At 37.8% G+C, this 16,161-nt stretch overlaps 1 protein-coding gene across 12 annotated transcripts in view; it reads left to right on the forward strand.

The window, feature by feature from the left end:
- The window catches only part of LOC106876527 (uncharacterized), a 257,790-nt gene that overhangs the window by 226,045 nt on the left and 15,584 nt on the right, over nt 1–16,161 (forward strand). For 8 of the 12 annotated variants that reach the window (XM_089349616.1, XM_089349613.1, XM_089349614.1 and 5 more), the window contains one exon: nt 10,361–14,548. In XM_089349616.1, the coding sequence (XP_089205742.1) occupies nt 10,361–14,548 (4,188 nt within the window). Of the gene's footprint in view, nt 1–2,545; nt 2,699–10,360; nt 14,549–16,161 lie in introns of all 12 variants that reach the window. The other 4 variants (XM_089349612.1, XM_089349615.1, XM_089349617.1 and 1 more) reach the window with 1 other exon arrangement.

A 16,161-nucleotide genomic window follows, 5' to 3' on the forward strand; every position in this document is an offset into this window, starting at 1 on the left:
ACACTGTACTCTGTTGATTAATCTGTTTATTTTATAACCAAAATGATAATAAAGACAATATACAGACACTTATGACATACTATGTCGTATGTCTTCTGTATGTGTTACTCAGTAAAAATTATCCGTGTCTTTACTCATGAGTCATTGATTTTTTTTTTTTTAATTTCCATTCACCTCCATTATATTTTGTAAATAGGTCTCTTATATATTCTTTTTTTTCTTATTGACGCAATGAAATTGCCGTCTCCATTCAAGTGCCTTGTGACTTCTTATATGTTATTTCTCTTATTACAACCACTTCTATTCCGATCTTCCTGAAACCAGCCAATCATGCTGCTGCAAACTCTGACTTTCATTTGGAGATGTTTATTACTCTCATTAATTCAAACATCTTGGTTTTATTTCACTATTTTTTCTTTCTTTGCACTGTCTTTTAACTTGTTTCAATCATTGGACTGCAGTCATGTTTGGGACACATTTTTTTATGGGATCTGAACTACTAAGTTACAGGAACATAAATAAACTATTTATAAACTATGGGATCTGAGTTACAGAAACATAAATAAACCAACACCAGTTGTCTAGCAGTGGTGGGAAACGCATGTACATAAACACACACACACACACACACACACACACACAAACACACACACACATTGTCATTGTTGTCATCCAGCCCATGTTGGTATGCTTTGGACATTACACTCACTCACACACTCACACACACACACACACACAAACAGTGAAGGTACATGATTATGTGGTTAGGGTATTCCGCTCAAGATCATATGGTTGTGAGTTCAATAGTTGATGGCATGTTGTGGCCTCGAGCAAGCTTTTTTATTTCACGTTGCTCCACTCCACTCAGCTGACAAATAAGAGTTGTACCTGTAATTCAAAATTGCCCGCCTTGTCACATTCTATGTCCTGCTTGAATCTCCTTGAGAACTACGTTAAAGGCACACGTGTCTGTGGAGTACTCAGCCACTTTGATGTTAATTTCACCAGCAGGTTCTATTGAGTGGATCAACTGGTGCGCTCATCATAAGTAAAGGAGTGCCAGTTTTACACACACGCGATTGGCCTCCACACTGTTTCTCTCTACCAAAATTCACTCACGAGGCTTCAGGCAGTCCAGAGTTGTAGTAGACACTTGCCCAAGCTGCTGTGCAGTGGGACTGAACCCAAAACCATGTGGTTGCAAAGAAAGCTTCTAAACCACACAGCCATGCTTATAAATACAGTAATCCCTTGCCATATCACATTCACCTATCGCAGTTCATTATTTAAGCTTACATCGATTCTCCATGGCGTTGTTTTGCATTTATTTAAAAAAATATACAGTACAATACCGTTTGTACTTCATGCATTTTCACCGATTGCGGAGGGATTTTGGAATGTAACATCTGTGATAGTCGAGGGATTACTGTACAATAGTAGTTTTATTATGAAATTATTTCCCCTTCAAATTTTAAAAACATTTTTTTCTCCCTAATTTTACAAATATAGCAGATTTATTTCTTTATTCTCTGATACAAGGTTCTGGTTTTAAAATGATCTAAATGAAAATCTTCCATCAAAATTCTATGTTAACTTACATTTCCAAACATCAGCTTCATAATGACAGTTATTTTACTAAATTCTTCATTTTCAAAATTAATTGAAACAAAGGCAGTGAATTTCCACAAATATGGTAACAAAAGAGTTAATGTCTATAAGCTGTTCTGCCTTGGAATGGAATAGTTTGACAGGATTTGATTTGTCCAGTGACTGTGTGGTGCTCTGACTCTAATCTGGCTTAATTTGAATTGGTAAGGATCCCTTTCCTAATGCCAACCACTTTACAGGGTGGACTGTCTGCTTTTGTTTGTGATGCCAACAGTAGGAAGTCACCATATAGCTTACAAGATGAAAATCTTTTTGATTGAGGGACTGTAATAGAGGGGGTATGTATATTTGGGGAGTCTTGCATACTGTAACCCTTCCAGTTTAACCCTTTTGCCAGACATTTTTTCACAGACTACAGTAATTTTATACTAGGTTAAAGTATGAATAAAGGGGCTAGAAAAGGTTTCTTGGTGCAAAAGAGATACATGGCCCTTGCATTTTGTTTGTTTTTTGTTAAGAGAACCTCTCAATACTGAAGCATTTTAACCAAAACACACACACACACACGCACTCACACTCACTCACACACACACACACACACACACACACACACACACACACACACACACACACACACACACACACACTCATACTCACACTCACACTGTTCTGTGTTTGTAAATGTCGATTAAACTTGTGTCAACACTGAACTGAACAGTGTTAAAGTATTTAAACATTTGTATAACTATTTCATAAAATGAAGGAAAACCAGAAAATTAAGTTCTAAATAAGTTTGTCATAAAACTTTGGGAATTTTTGAACGAGAGGGGAAACGAGACTGTTGATTAGTGTCTGTGACTAGGAGTGGCCCTGGGCTTGGCTGGGTCGAATTGTGTTGGATTGGGTTGTGATAGTTAGTGTGCTGCTTGTACTTCAGGTGGAGACTTTACAGAAGAGACTTGAACACACTGCTGAGGAACTGGTCCAAATGCACCAGAACAACATTGATTTAATGAGTCAACTACGGACAGTGTACAGCGAGAAGGACATCAGTAACGCCACCCCTGACACTAACCTTTCAGCTCCACAGGTACGACGTGTCAGTTCACGCATCTATGCATGCATGTAGATATATATATACACATGCATAACTCGTATGAGAGCACATGTAAATGCATACAGATGCATGCACATACACATCCATACACATGCATGCATACAGACATGTATGTACACACACATACTTTCTCTCTCACACACACATACACATGTATAAATTGTTGACTGAATCATGCTCAATGCAATGGAATCTGCACATAAGTCACATGATTGCAATACAGCAATCACCATCATCATGTATGCACACATGTGCATACCTGCATATACAGCTTTTATAGAACAGACACACTCACACCTCCATGTGATATCTGGATAAACAGTGATATTTGTGATTGATTTCTTCAATATTGATCTGTAGTTTAGTTTATCCCTAACCTCTCCCTACCCCTAAACACATCCAACACTTCATCAATCTTGATAAATCACAGTCACTTGATCGTTTTGTCCTATGTTATTGTATCTTTTCAGTCCTAGTTTTTTTTTGAATTTTTGTCATTCTTTCTCCAACTCTCCCTACAATTTTAGAAAATAAGTCTTTATTGTTATTATTATTGTTGTTGTTGTTATTAAGGTGGCAAGCTGGCAGAATTCTTAGCAGCATTTCATCTGTCTTTACATTGTGAGTTCAAATTCCACCACGGTTGACTTTGCCTTTCATCCCTTTCGGGGTTGATAAAATAAGTACTGAAGTTGATGTAATCAACGCATTCCCTTCCTCAAACTTGCTGGCCTTGTGCCAAAATTTGAAATCAATATCATTAAGTCTTGAGCTGGCCAAAGTGTTAGCCTGCCAGACAAAATGCTTAGAAGTATTTCATCTGTCTTTACTATCTGAGTTCAAATTCCACCATGGTTGACTTTGCCTTTCATCTTTTCAAGGTCACTAGTGCCGCCTGAATGGCCCCCGTGCTGGTGGCATGTAAAAAGCACCCACTACACTCTGAGTGGTTCGTGTTACGAAGGGCATCCAGCTGTAGAAACTTTGCCAGTCTTCAGTCAAACCGTCCAACCCATGCCAGCATGGAAAGCGGACGTTAAACGATGATGATGATGAGCCCTAGGGTCGATGTAATCGACATATCCCCCCCCCCCCCTGGAATTGCTGACCTTGTTCCAAAATTATTATTATTATTATTATTATTATTATTGAATAATTAGAGCTTATGCATCTTATGTTGGCCAACTTGAGAAGTAGGCTTTTACCACCATGGGGTAATATCAGGAAATATGGCATATGTACAATAATTATAATTAAATTTTAGCCAAAATTTTTTCGTGCTCATTATACAAAATGATGAAATGAAAACTAATTTTTTTTTTGGGGGGGGGGGGGGGGAATGTTACCCTAAAATGCTTCTTCCCATAACTAATATCATTCTTTCTCCTCCTCCTCCTTTTCTGTCTCTGTGATTCTGTTTTCTATCCCCACTCATCCTGCCCCTCTTATGTTAACTCTCTGCATCCCTCTTTTACTCTTTCTCCCTTTATATGATGCCAAGTGTAGCTGGAGAAAACAAACGAAATTTATATTGGTTGTTGTAATATCAATTAATTACTGATGATGATAATCCTTTCTATTATAGGCACAAGGCCTGTAATTTTGGGGGTGGGAGATAGTTGACTACAGCGATCCAGTGTTCAACTGGTATTTATTGCATTAACCCATAAAAGAGTGAAAGGTTAAGTCAGCCTCAGTGGGTTTTGAACTCAGAACATAAAGATCTGGAAGAAATAGACCACGCTAACACAATTCTGTTAGTCCATCTCCCTACTAATAATAATCATCACTTTACGTCTGTTTTCCGTGTCAGCATCGGTCGGATGCATCTTCACACCCAAAGTTATTTCATCATCGAGAACCACTGCTTTCATAAGCTGGTGCTGGTACTACGAACTTGTAATGATTGTTTCTGACGTAGGCACAAGGCTACAAATTTAGTAGGAGGATATGATTGCATTGATTCCTAATATTTTGCTGGTACTTGCTTATTAACTCTAGTACAACGGAAGGTAAAAATAACTGACCCTGGCAGAATTTTAAACACTCATTATAAAGGGACATAACTAAACTCTACCGTCTCCTCGGTGAAGGGACACAACTAATTGCTACAATGGCTACTCTAGAAAAACTTGGGCTATGTATGCGAATGGGGAGGAAAGGGTATGGTCATTTGGATAAACCACCGTATATTACTGGTACTTATGCAGTTGGTCTTTAAGGGCTGGAAAGGAAAATTTACGACAGTAGTTTTTAATTCAGAGTATAAAGAACTAAATAATATTGGGCAGTTTTTCTTGTCTCTTATAATTTCTGATAAACACAACGCCATCAAAGAGTGGGAGAAGTTTGTATCATAAACCAAGGGAACTGTCTGGCAATTTGATTGCAAAAGGGTTCACCTAGTCTCAGTATTCAATTCCTGCTGAGCACTACCTCTCTTTTTTTTATCCCCTATATCTTATTCCATTGTAGAGGTAATGAATTCCATTACTATCTCTTTGCCTTTCTTTTCCCCAATTTTAAGCTTTGCCTTTTTTTTTTTCTCTGCCTAATTTATAAAATGTTTTGGTGCTTATTGCAAGCTATTTTTTTTTCTTTTACAACAACCTAACTTGGCATCTTTGTTGCATTTTATCCTTCTTGAGAGCATTGCCTTGAGTTTTTCAGTGATGCATTTAGTTGCAGCTGCTTTGCCAACAGCATTTGATTTAACATTTTGCTTGGTTTACTCAAATCTACAATGTGTAGACGCTGTTGTGTAGTTAAGAAGATTGCTTCTTAACCACATGGTTTCAGGTTCAGTCCCACTGCACAGCACCTTGGGCAAATGCCTTCTACTATAGCCCCAGGCTGACAAATCCCTTGAGAATGAATTGGATAGGTGGAAATTGAAGAAAGCCTATTGTGTGTGTGTGTGTGTGTGTGTCTGAGCATGCTTGTGTCTTCTTGTTATGGCATCACATAATAGTTGCAAATGATAACCACTGGCAAACAAGAAGTGTCACTCATTTCCAGTATTCTGTGAGAACACGTCTGGCCGTCAGCTCTTGCTTGGAAACCTGTGAGGGCATCCAGCTGGTTTAAGAAAATATCCTCATTTAACATCCAATTTTCCATGTTGGCATGGGTTGGATAGTTTGACAAGATTTGATGAGTCAGTAAACTGCTTTCAGTTTCAATGTCTTCTCCAGTATGGTTTTAATAGTTGGATGCCCTTCCTAACGCCAAATACTACAGAGTGTACTGGATGCTTTTTATGTAGCACCAACACCTGCAAGGTCACCAAATAACTTGCAGGACCAGACCCTTCAACCGAAGTGGGGGTAGTATTGGAGGAGGTGGCTTTAAAAAAATGTTAGTTTTTCAATTTGTTTGTTAATAAAAAAAAAAACAGACTAAGACTGATATTTAGGAGGATATGAGGGTAGGGGTGAAAATAATAATTCTATTATAGGCAGAGAACCTGAAAGTTTATGGAGAAGGGCTAGTTGATTACATTGATCCCAGTTAAGCATTGGGGTCAATATAAACAACTTACACCCTCCCCCACAATTGCTGGTCTTGTGCCAAAATTCGAAACCAATATTTTATTATTAATAAAGGTAGCAAACTGGCAGAACCGTTAGCCCATGCAACAAAATGCTTAGCAGCGTTTTGTCTGTCTTTAAGTTCTGAGTTCAAATTGCGCTAAGGTCGACTTGGCATTTCGTCCTTTCAGGGTCGATGTAACTGACTTACTCTCTCCCCCAGAAATTGCTCACTTTGTTCCAAAATTTGAAATCCTTATTCTTTTGAGTTTTCAAAATCATTCAGGTGCCAAATCAAATGCTTCATGGCATTTCTTTCAAATTCTCAAGTTCCAAGTTCAAATCTTCTCGAAGTCAGCTTTTGCCTTTCATTCTTTCTGGATCCACAAGATAAAGGCCCGGTCTTATACCAAGGTCTGTGTAATCAACTAACCCCTTCCCTCAAAATCACTTATCTTGTGCCTAGTAGCAAAAATGATTAGAGTGAATGGCCCGACTCCAAGTATGCACCTGTAGATTGGCGAGCAGGAGAGAGGGCTCGTATTTTTGATGACCAGAGTAATCTTGGATCTGTGGAGTTCCTTGATTGGCTCTAGTTGGAGTTTCTCCTTTAATCTCGAGGGCTGCATCATTCATACTCTGCATACTTTTATAGCATTTTACTGTTTTTTCAATTTCTCTCTCCCCATCATTTATGTGAATCCCTACACAAATTGTTGTCTGTCTTTGTGATATCCCCTTCATTTATGTCTCTGTGGCTAATAAAAGAAATTATTAATTACAGTTTATTTGTTGCTTCTGTTGGTTATAAACAGATTGTCTTCCATATCTGACCAACTGTCATAATACTTCCTACACCCACTTCTCACCTCTTACACCACTTCTCACTATAATATATAAATCAGAAAACACACACACACACACACACACATATATATCATAATGGAATAGGGACGTTTAAATTAATTACACACACACACACACGCACACTTAATGCTGGTCTTATCACAAAGATGTACACACACACACACACACACAAATTCTGATGTACACAGAATGACACACTCACATGCACACAGGCACTTCATCCTGCTCTACCTTCTCCCCCAACCCCTACCAGGGGCACTTCTGACTCCCACTTATCTCAAGTGTCAATTCTCTCCCTCTTACCTCTACCACTACTGTCAACTTTGTCTTTTCCCACACTGACTTCTGATCTACATTACTTCTTTACAATTTTCACCACCACTGTCACCACCAGCATTTCATCCTCTTGCTCTTCACCCTGCTCTCTCTCTCTCTCCTGTGGATGGACTAGTTCTGTTGGTCCACATCCATTACCTGCTGCCAGACTGTCTGTTTTATGAACATCAGGAGGTGGGTCAGGGCTTAGGGGAGAGTTGATTGGTCAGTTGGTGACATTCACTTGTCCTATTAATAACAGGTTGAGGGTTGTTTTCCTTCCTGCTTTCTCCTTTTCCCACCCACCCATTCTCTCTCTCTCTCTCTCTCTCTCTCTCTCTCTCTCTCTCTCTCCTTACTTCTCTCACTCCAGCACCACCACCACCACCAGCAGCTAGCTGGCTGCTGGTGGTAGTGGTGAATTTATTTTATCAATGAAAAAAATAACCTCAACCAAGTGTGGAGTTGGCCTTCTTTAAAGCTGAACAACATTCTCCTCCCCTCCCTCTAACTATTTATTACCCCACCCACACACGGTGACTGCAGTAGTCTTCTCATTTCCTCCCTACCTGCTGTGTCCCTGATTCCCAGGTGAAGACACTTAAGAGAAGCAGGTGGGTGCAGGAAGTATGGGGTACCCACCACAAGGTGACAAGTGACAGTAGGTACCCTACATGTTATTTGTGTAAGGTTGTGCTTACAAGTGATGCACACACACACACATACACACGGTGGCACAAGATTTACTTATTCCGTTGCCTATCACTGATGTTGTCACCTCATATATTGCACAACACTTGACATTTTTTCTGGGTTTATAACATTCAGCTCTTGGAACGTTCCTCTGAAATCTTCATCATGCTTTCCGAGGTAATATCCACATCGATATTATTTTATTATTATTATTATTATCACTCAAAATCACATTTGCCTTTTTCATCTATGTATACACACTGCATGCATGCGCTCACACATTTTCACAAGCTCATACACTATTTGGTGTATAACAGTGGCTATAGAAGAAGGGAAAAAAACAATTTTTACTAATGATGATAATTTTCTAAAATGTCACAAAGTTAAATGATTGTATATTTTGTTTCCTAATGTAATTCAAAACATGAAAGGTGTACAAAACTGCATTAAATTAAAATAGGCATCTGCATATCATGCTAAATGTATGTTCACTGTTAAAAAGGTATGATGCTATGGTTATTGTCTGAGAGCAAGTCTCTTCATAGATGTTGTTAGATAAAAACCTGCCTTATATCAGAATGAGGTGAACATTGTTGCAACAGTCACTTGTGGGAATGTAAGATGTATTTCAGTTTTCTTAGGAGATTTCATGCTTGAGCAAAACCCATGCCTCGATATATATAGGAAGCACATCCAGTAAGCAGCGAGCTGGCAGAATTGTTAGTACCCCAGGGAAAATGTTTAGCAGCATTTCGTCTGTCTTTACATTCTGAGTTCAAATTCTGCCAAGGCCAACTTGGCCTTTCATCCACTCAGGGTTGATAAAATCAGTACCACTTGAGCTCTGGGGCCAGTGCAATCGACTCTTCTTCTCCCTTGAATTTGTTAGCCTTGTAACAAAATTTGGAATGAATATTTTGAGGCATGGTGAGCTGGCACAATTGTTAGCAGGCCTGGCAAAATGCTTAGTGGCATTTCAATCATTCACGTTCTAAGTTCAAATTTCACCATGGTTGACTTTACTTTTCAATTTTCCAGGGTCGATAAAATAAGTACCAGTTGAGTACTGAGATCACTGTAATCAACTTATCCTCGAAATTACTGGCCTTGTGCCAAAATTTGAAACTAGCATATAGGAAACACAAACGCTGGTATTGCTGAATGTTTGCCAGGCTATAAAAACGGTCACATGTTGTTGATGAGCCTCAAGAAAGAATGTATTTAACATTCCCATGAGTCACTGCTGTGACAATATTTCTTTCATTTTGATATACTTAGATAAGTTTCACCTGGAATTGACCCAGGTAGTGCTATTAGTACTCAATAACCCCACCTGGAAAAGACATTTAATGATCTTTCATATTTCATTCATTTTTGGGGGCACCATAATTCATTCAAGTAAAGAGTTATTATTTACAGAAATATATCCAGCTATAGGTAGTTAATCTGGAATTTGGGGATATTCATCCAGGAACCATTTGAAAGTTATGAGATTTTTACATGTCTGTGAAGTGATTTTCTCACAATCAAAAACTACAGCATCAGGTCTTTCAAGTGTATAGTCCTTCAACATATAGCCTAACTGATAGATCATTTTCAAATGTTTAGCTGTTTGCTTCAGGATTTTTTGAAGTAATTTTTGTCTAAAACTTTACTAATCTTGCTAAATTCATCGTCTAAATCTCAACTTCCCTTTCTCATTTACTGCTTCTAACATTTTGGATATTTACTCACTTCATTAAATATCTGCATAGCAGCTTAACACAGTTTTGTCTCATCTCATTTCTAGTAATTTCATTAATTTAAATACTAATTACAACTTGATTGGTTTTATTAATTTTTTACAAATTTTCTTAATTTTTATGATGCCATCCTACCCCAAGATTATCCCCAGTTCTATGATAAAAACTTCCTGTTTTAAAGTAATCTCAAAACCTTTTGGGTTAATTTGTTCCTAAACGACCTTAATGATGACAATTATTTTACTAAATTCTTTATTATTTTCAAGATTAATTGAAATAAAGGAAGAATATATCAACAAAAGTATGGTAACAAAAGGTTTACAATTATTAAAGTTCATTAGAATTATTCAAGATATTTAGATTGTTAAAAATTGCTAAAATTTGTTAAAATGCATGATTATGTATTAAAATATTTTAAATGTTATTTTAAGAACTCTATTTCATTGTTGACATTAATATTTACTAATAAGGGAATGTCTTTTCTTCAGGTTCAGACCTTGAGGCGGCAACTGAAAGAAGCACGAGATGATATACAACAGCACAAGGCTGAAATTGAATCTCTCAAGTCAAAATTAGATATGTCTGTATCGAAACTTACTGGCACAGAAAAGGCGTTGTCAGAGGCTCTAAAAGAACTAAAACAAGAGAAAGAACATTGCACTAAGATTTCTTCTGAATGGACAAAAAGAATGAAAAATGTTGAGGCTCAACTTCGAGAAACTTCTCAGAAGCTTGAAAAAGGTCGGGAGGTATTGCAAGCCAAAGAGAAAGAATGTAAACGACTGGAGACAGAGGTGAAGTTGAATATGCAAAAACTCAGAGATAGCGAAAGAGAAGTAATTAAATTAAAAGCTGTTGAAAATGAATATCGGCAAGCTAAAGAGAAGCTTGACAATAGCAACAGGGAGCTGGAATGTTTGCGTAAAACTGTGAAAGAGAAGGATCTTCATTGCCGTAAACTGGAAGATCATTTGAAAGAAATGAAACATGAATATCAGCAGGAAAAGAGAGACATGTCAATGAGTCAGTCATTATCTAGTGATATATCTGCTATACTTACTGAGAAAAATGATATAATCAACCAACTGGAGGAAAAACTAATAGAAAGTCACAATAAAATCGAAGAATTAACTGATGAGATGCAGAATGAAATTACAAAAGGGTCAGCTCTGAAACCCCATTTGGATACAGCCCTTAAGGATAACATGTATTTAAAGCAACAGTTACAATCTATCGAGAAAACATTAATGGATTTACAAAAGAAGATGGACACGGACGAGAAGGAGAAAGTTGTTCTTAAAAAACAAGTGGATGACCAACAGCGCGAGGGCAAAATGCTATTGGTCAAGCTTGAAAAAGAATGTTCACAGAAGTCTCAATTGTATGACCGCAACCAAAATTTGGAAGGCATGATGCAACATTTGAATAACCAGCTCCAAAATCATCGCATGAATGTCGACAAACTTGTGTTGGAAGCCCTGAAAGAGAAAGACAGCATTTACAAACAGAAATTGTCCGAAATATCAACAAGTTTAACAAGTGGTCAGAGTCTTGTAAGTATGGTTAATTCTATCTTGCAACAAATTATGGACACCCAAAAGAAAGACTACAGCCATGTACTAGCTTCAGCTATTTCGTCAGCATCTGAACTTGAAAGTTGTTTATGTACGGCACAATCTGTCATAGAAGATTTACCTCCCTTGACCAGCTCTGACGTTTCCGGCACGGCAGCAAAAGACTCGTGTAATATCGATGACATTAAACAACAACTCAACCAGGCCAAGCAAGAAAACAAGAACTTACTCAAAGAACTTGACGATGCATATAGCGAGTTCAACCTTTTAAAAGTAGAAGAGCAGACACTTCGAGAGAGAGTGAAACAACTAGAAGATGACTATAGCTTGAAATTAAAGATACTGTCAGGGAAAATTGAAGATCTCACGAGTAAACTCGGTTCAACTGTGAAACACATGGAGACGGACTCACATCCAGTGAGTGAGTCTTCAAAGGACATAGAAAGCAAACTAGAGGACTTAGAAAAGCGTATCCTTTTTGTTGGAGATATGATGAAATCGCAACATTTGCATTCTAGAGTCCTAAGCAGACAACTTTTGCGATCAATGAATGAGTTTGAAGAAAGCGATTCTTCTGACGATTCAGACCAGAGTGAATCATCTCAAGAACTCTCTGATAGTTTCAATTCTGATTCTGAAGATTATGAATTTTCAGATCCTAATATGTCTTCAATACAAGACATGAACAACCATATTCCTTCCACAAATAAACTTCATAGTTTGCCTCCAAAATATGGCAAGAATAGTCCGAATTGGCAGCCTTCAAAGAAAGGTTCTCTTTTTCAACGCTTACAGCTCTGTGAGGAAACCACGCTGCACCTCAGTGAACAATTAACAAAGGATAAACAAGAGATACCGGAACTTCCTGAAAAACGAACTCTTGATGAGGTTAAGTTGGCCTTTCATAATTGTATGAGTCAAGTTATGAAGAAATTAGCTGATGTAAATGAGGAAGTGAGGGCAATCGAGTCTGCTGCTACAAAACAACAGACAAATAAATTAACTCCAAGAATCAAAGACAAACTCTGCTACATGATTCGTTACATCCAACATGTGCAGAATTTAACCAAAGAGGAATGGCACATTTTGGGTTCCCTCTACTCAAAGAAAGTTACTATTGAGAAACAACTTAAAGAAAAATGGGAAACCATTGAAAGTAACAGTGAAGACACAAGTCAAAAAATAATTATTTATGCTGAAAAACTGGCTTTACAAATTGTCATTCTTGGTGAATTATCCCATCTACTTCAGAACAATTACCTCAGTAACCGTTGTCCAGATCCACTTTGGAAAGAAATAAATGAAGTGAATCAACTATTTCTTCAGTTAAAGGAGAAAGTCATAAAAGACCTGGATGACTGTTCTTTGGATAATGATGCTCAAGTTCTTTGTAATTATGTCGAAATGTTGGCACAGAAAATTATTGTTGAAGGTCATCTTATGTCTAGCATGAGATCTCAGGGCACAGTAGCTGAACATGCAGAAAAAATCAAGGATCTTTCTGAAATTCCATCCCTGGCTATTGAAGCAATTTCGCGGAGTCTGTCTTGTGAGTACATGGAACATCAGTTCCAGTATCTCGGAGATCAACTTGAGAAGTTTTCAGGTCATTTCACTGCACAAGTTTTATTACAAGGTGAGATGACTTTCGCTCTTATAAATCTGAAGGACCAAATTACACAAGAAATGAGCAACAAGTCTTTTGATTTTTTTGTCGAAGAATCGAAAAGTGCTTTTGTCAAATTAAAAGATGAGAAGAAACTATGTCAAGACCTTGTATGTAAATATAAAGATAAAAAACTCCATCAAATACAGGAGATCTTGAAGCAGTCTCCAGGTCAACAAAATATGATCCTGGAAGTTAGTCAAGTCCACAGACTTTTACAAGGTCATATCAAACAGTACGAAGAAATGCTCGACCTCAGTTTACCAACATCTAGGAAATGCCAAATCATTCACCAATCTCTCTTAAATGAACAAGAATCATTCATGAAAACAATGCAAAGCTTATTACAGGGAAACCATCAAGGAGAAGCCTCTGACAAAGACTATGTTGATAATATTAAGGCTCACTTGGTGGAGCTTGCTGATGTCTTAGTACTAAATGCAACAATACGAGGGCAGCTTACTTATATTTCAGAATTGTATGAAAATAAATTTGGTTCCAGTTCCGAAAGTCATGAAGAACGAAGTGTGGAACTTAGTATATCTGATGATGAACGTCGATGGGAAACTTTAATGAAAAAATTAGGCGGTGTCCTAAAGACCAACGCCAAATTAAAGGAGCAGACAGTGCGTGAGTTACTTAATCAATCAAATACAACAGGGAATGAACAGAAAGTGCAAGAAATTAAAAAACTTCTTGATTATGTTTCGTCTACTGAAAATTATTTTCCTAATTGCTTGGCCAATTTTTCTCAACAAGTAATTCGGGAGTCAGTGTTTCAAGCCCAGATGTGTTACTTGATGGAAAAATTAAAACTAGAATACAGTGAAGAGTTAAGTCAAATGAAACTTAGCTCAAACATCTCCTCTGCTAAAGACCTGCAACTGCGGGACAGCAAGCAGCCTTCGGTAGATGTGCAGGGCATGTTAAAAGGCTTTGAAGAAATCATTGAACATTACCACAGAGATGAAAAGAATGTCATTAGTGCCTTGAAACGAGAGATTGATTCTTTAAAATTTGAAACTCAGGGAGTGCAAGAAGGTTGCAATGAATGTGATTGGGCCAGAAAGCAAATCGAAAACTTGGAAGTAGTCTTTGTAAAAGAATGCCAGTCGGTTAACGATATGCATAAAAACCATGTAGATAGCATAAGAAAGGAAATTACATCGACCTGCAATAAAATGAGTAAATTAATCAAAGAAAAAGATCAAGATAGAGATGTTTTAGTGTCGGATTATGAAGACAGAATTGCACATTTGCAAGATGACCTTGATTGCATGGTGGATGAACGAGAAGCTGAGCTTGAACAAGTTAAAATGGACATCACAACGGCTGTTGGTGCCATTCAGGCCAGTGAACATCAGACTGAAGCTCAGTTGCGGGATCAAGTTAATCAACTATCACGAAACATGGCTGTACAAAAAAATTATTTTAATGTAAGTATTAACTAAATTTAGTTTATGAAAGCCCAACATTTTAAGTATATCCATACATCTGTTTTCTTCACCCACTATTCTTGGGAGAGTCGTGGGTAGAGTCCTCAGTCCTCCATAGAGTCCTATAATAAACCACCATCATTACACTTTCCAGCTGGTTTCCCTAGATCCATATTAGGAACTTTGCTTAATTGCCTACCTTCATTCACTATAAGAGAATATACAATCCTCCATCCCTCTTTTCCTGGGAAGATGATGAGAGTGGAGTCCTCAGGAACCTCCTCCATTTGGTCCTATTAGAAGCAACTGTCCTCATACTTTCCAGCTGTAGTCCCATGCATGACCAACTGAGACTCTGGACATGATGCAACCATCTCGTTGTTGGTCTCCTCCTTGGTCTCTTGCCAATTGGCTCAGCTTGAAGTTCTTTTCTTGCAGTTCTTTTCTGCTACATTCCAATCATATGTTCATAGTACTGGAATTGTGACCCCCTCAGTGCAGAGAAGTAGCAGCTTGACCTGAAGAGATTTGCTAATCTCAGAGCTATCCATTTTTTTGAGTAACGTTACTCCATGGATTTTCCAAAGGAACCCCATTTCGGTTACTTGTATCCACAATAGTACTCTTTTCTCAGAATATAATTAAAAGTCAATTAACAATACAAATTAAAGAGGAAAATATATTTATTCAATATTTTAGTATCAACATGGTGAATTAAAAAGACAAAAACTAGACAAAGTATTATATAGCATGTAGGGAAATGTACCATGTAGTGTATAATGGCCCATGTTGAAATCAAAGAATAACCTCCTCTGGTTGTCATATTCATGAGTGTTTCATGAGGTAAATACACAAATTACCAATATTAGAATTGAAGGTCTTGGTGTCACATTCATGTTCTTGTACATTTTTCGTTTATTTCATTTGTGCCCCAGCACAATTCCCAGACCGGGCGTTGTGAGTGTTTATTGAGCGAAAACACCTAAATCTCCACGAGGCTCTGGCAGGGGGTGGTGACGAACCCTGCTGTACTCTTTCACCACAACTCTCTCTCTCTTTCTTCCTGTTTCTGTTGTACCTGTATTTCGAAGGGGCCAGCCTTGTCACACTCTGTGTCATGCTGAATCTCCCCGAGAACTACGTTAAGGGTTCACGTGTCTGTGGAGTGCTCAGTCACTTACACATTTCAGGAGCTGGCTGTTCTGTTGATCGGATCAACTGGAACCCTCGTCATAACTGATGCAGTGCCACAACAATATATACAAATGAATGTATTGATACATCACTAATCAATTAGTGTAATTAATTGACTGGCCCTCTCCCCTCTTCCGACTTCCCAAAATATACAGATGGCAAACATTTCAACAGCAAACAATGTTCACCAGTCCAAACCTGAATGGTCAAACATTAGCCACATGAAGGCACCATTACCCTTTATCTCTCTTCACAAAGGCCACACCAATGGTCTTGTAAATTATGGGAAGTTTTTCTGCTGCACCTTGTAAAACGTGGAGTTATGTGTATATTCAAATTGTGGAACCAAATGAGATTTTTATTGAGTGTTAACATGTTCAGTTCAGTGATGAATAAAATATGGTTTAAGATGTCGAGTA

This window comes from Octopus bimaculoides, chromosome 3 (genome assembly GCF_046866305.1).
Source record: "Octopus bimaculoides isolate indiv1 chromosome 3, ASM4686630v1, whole genome shotgun sequence".
Lineage (NCBI taxonomy): Eukaryota > Metazoa > Mollusca > Cephalopoda > Octopoda > Octopodidae > Octopus > Octopus bimaculoides.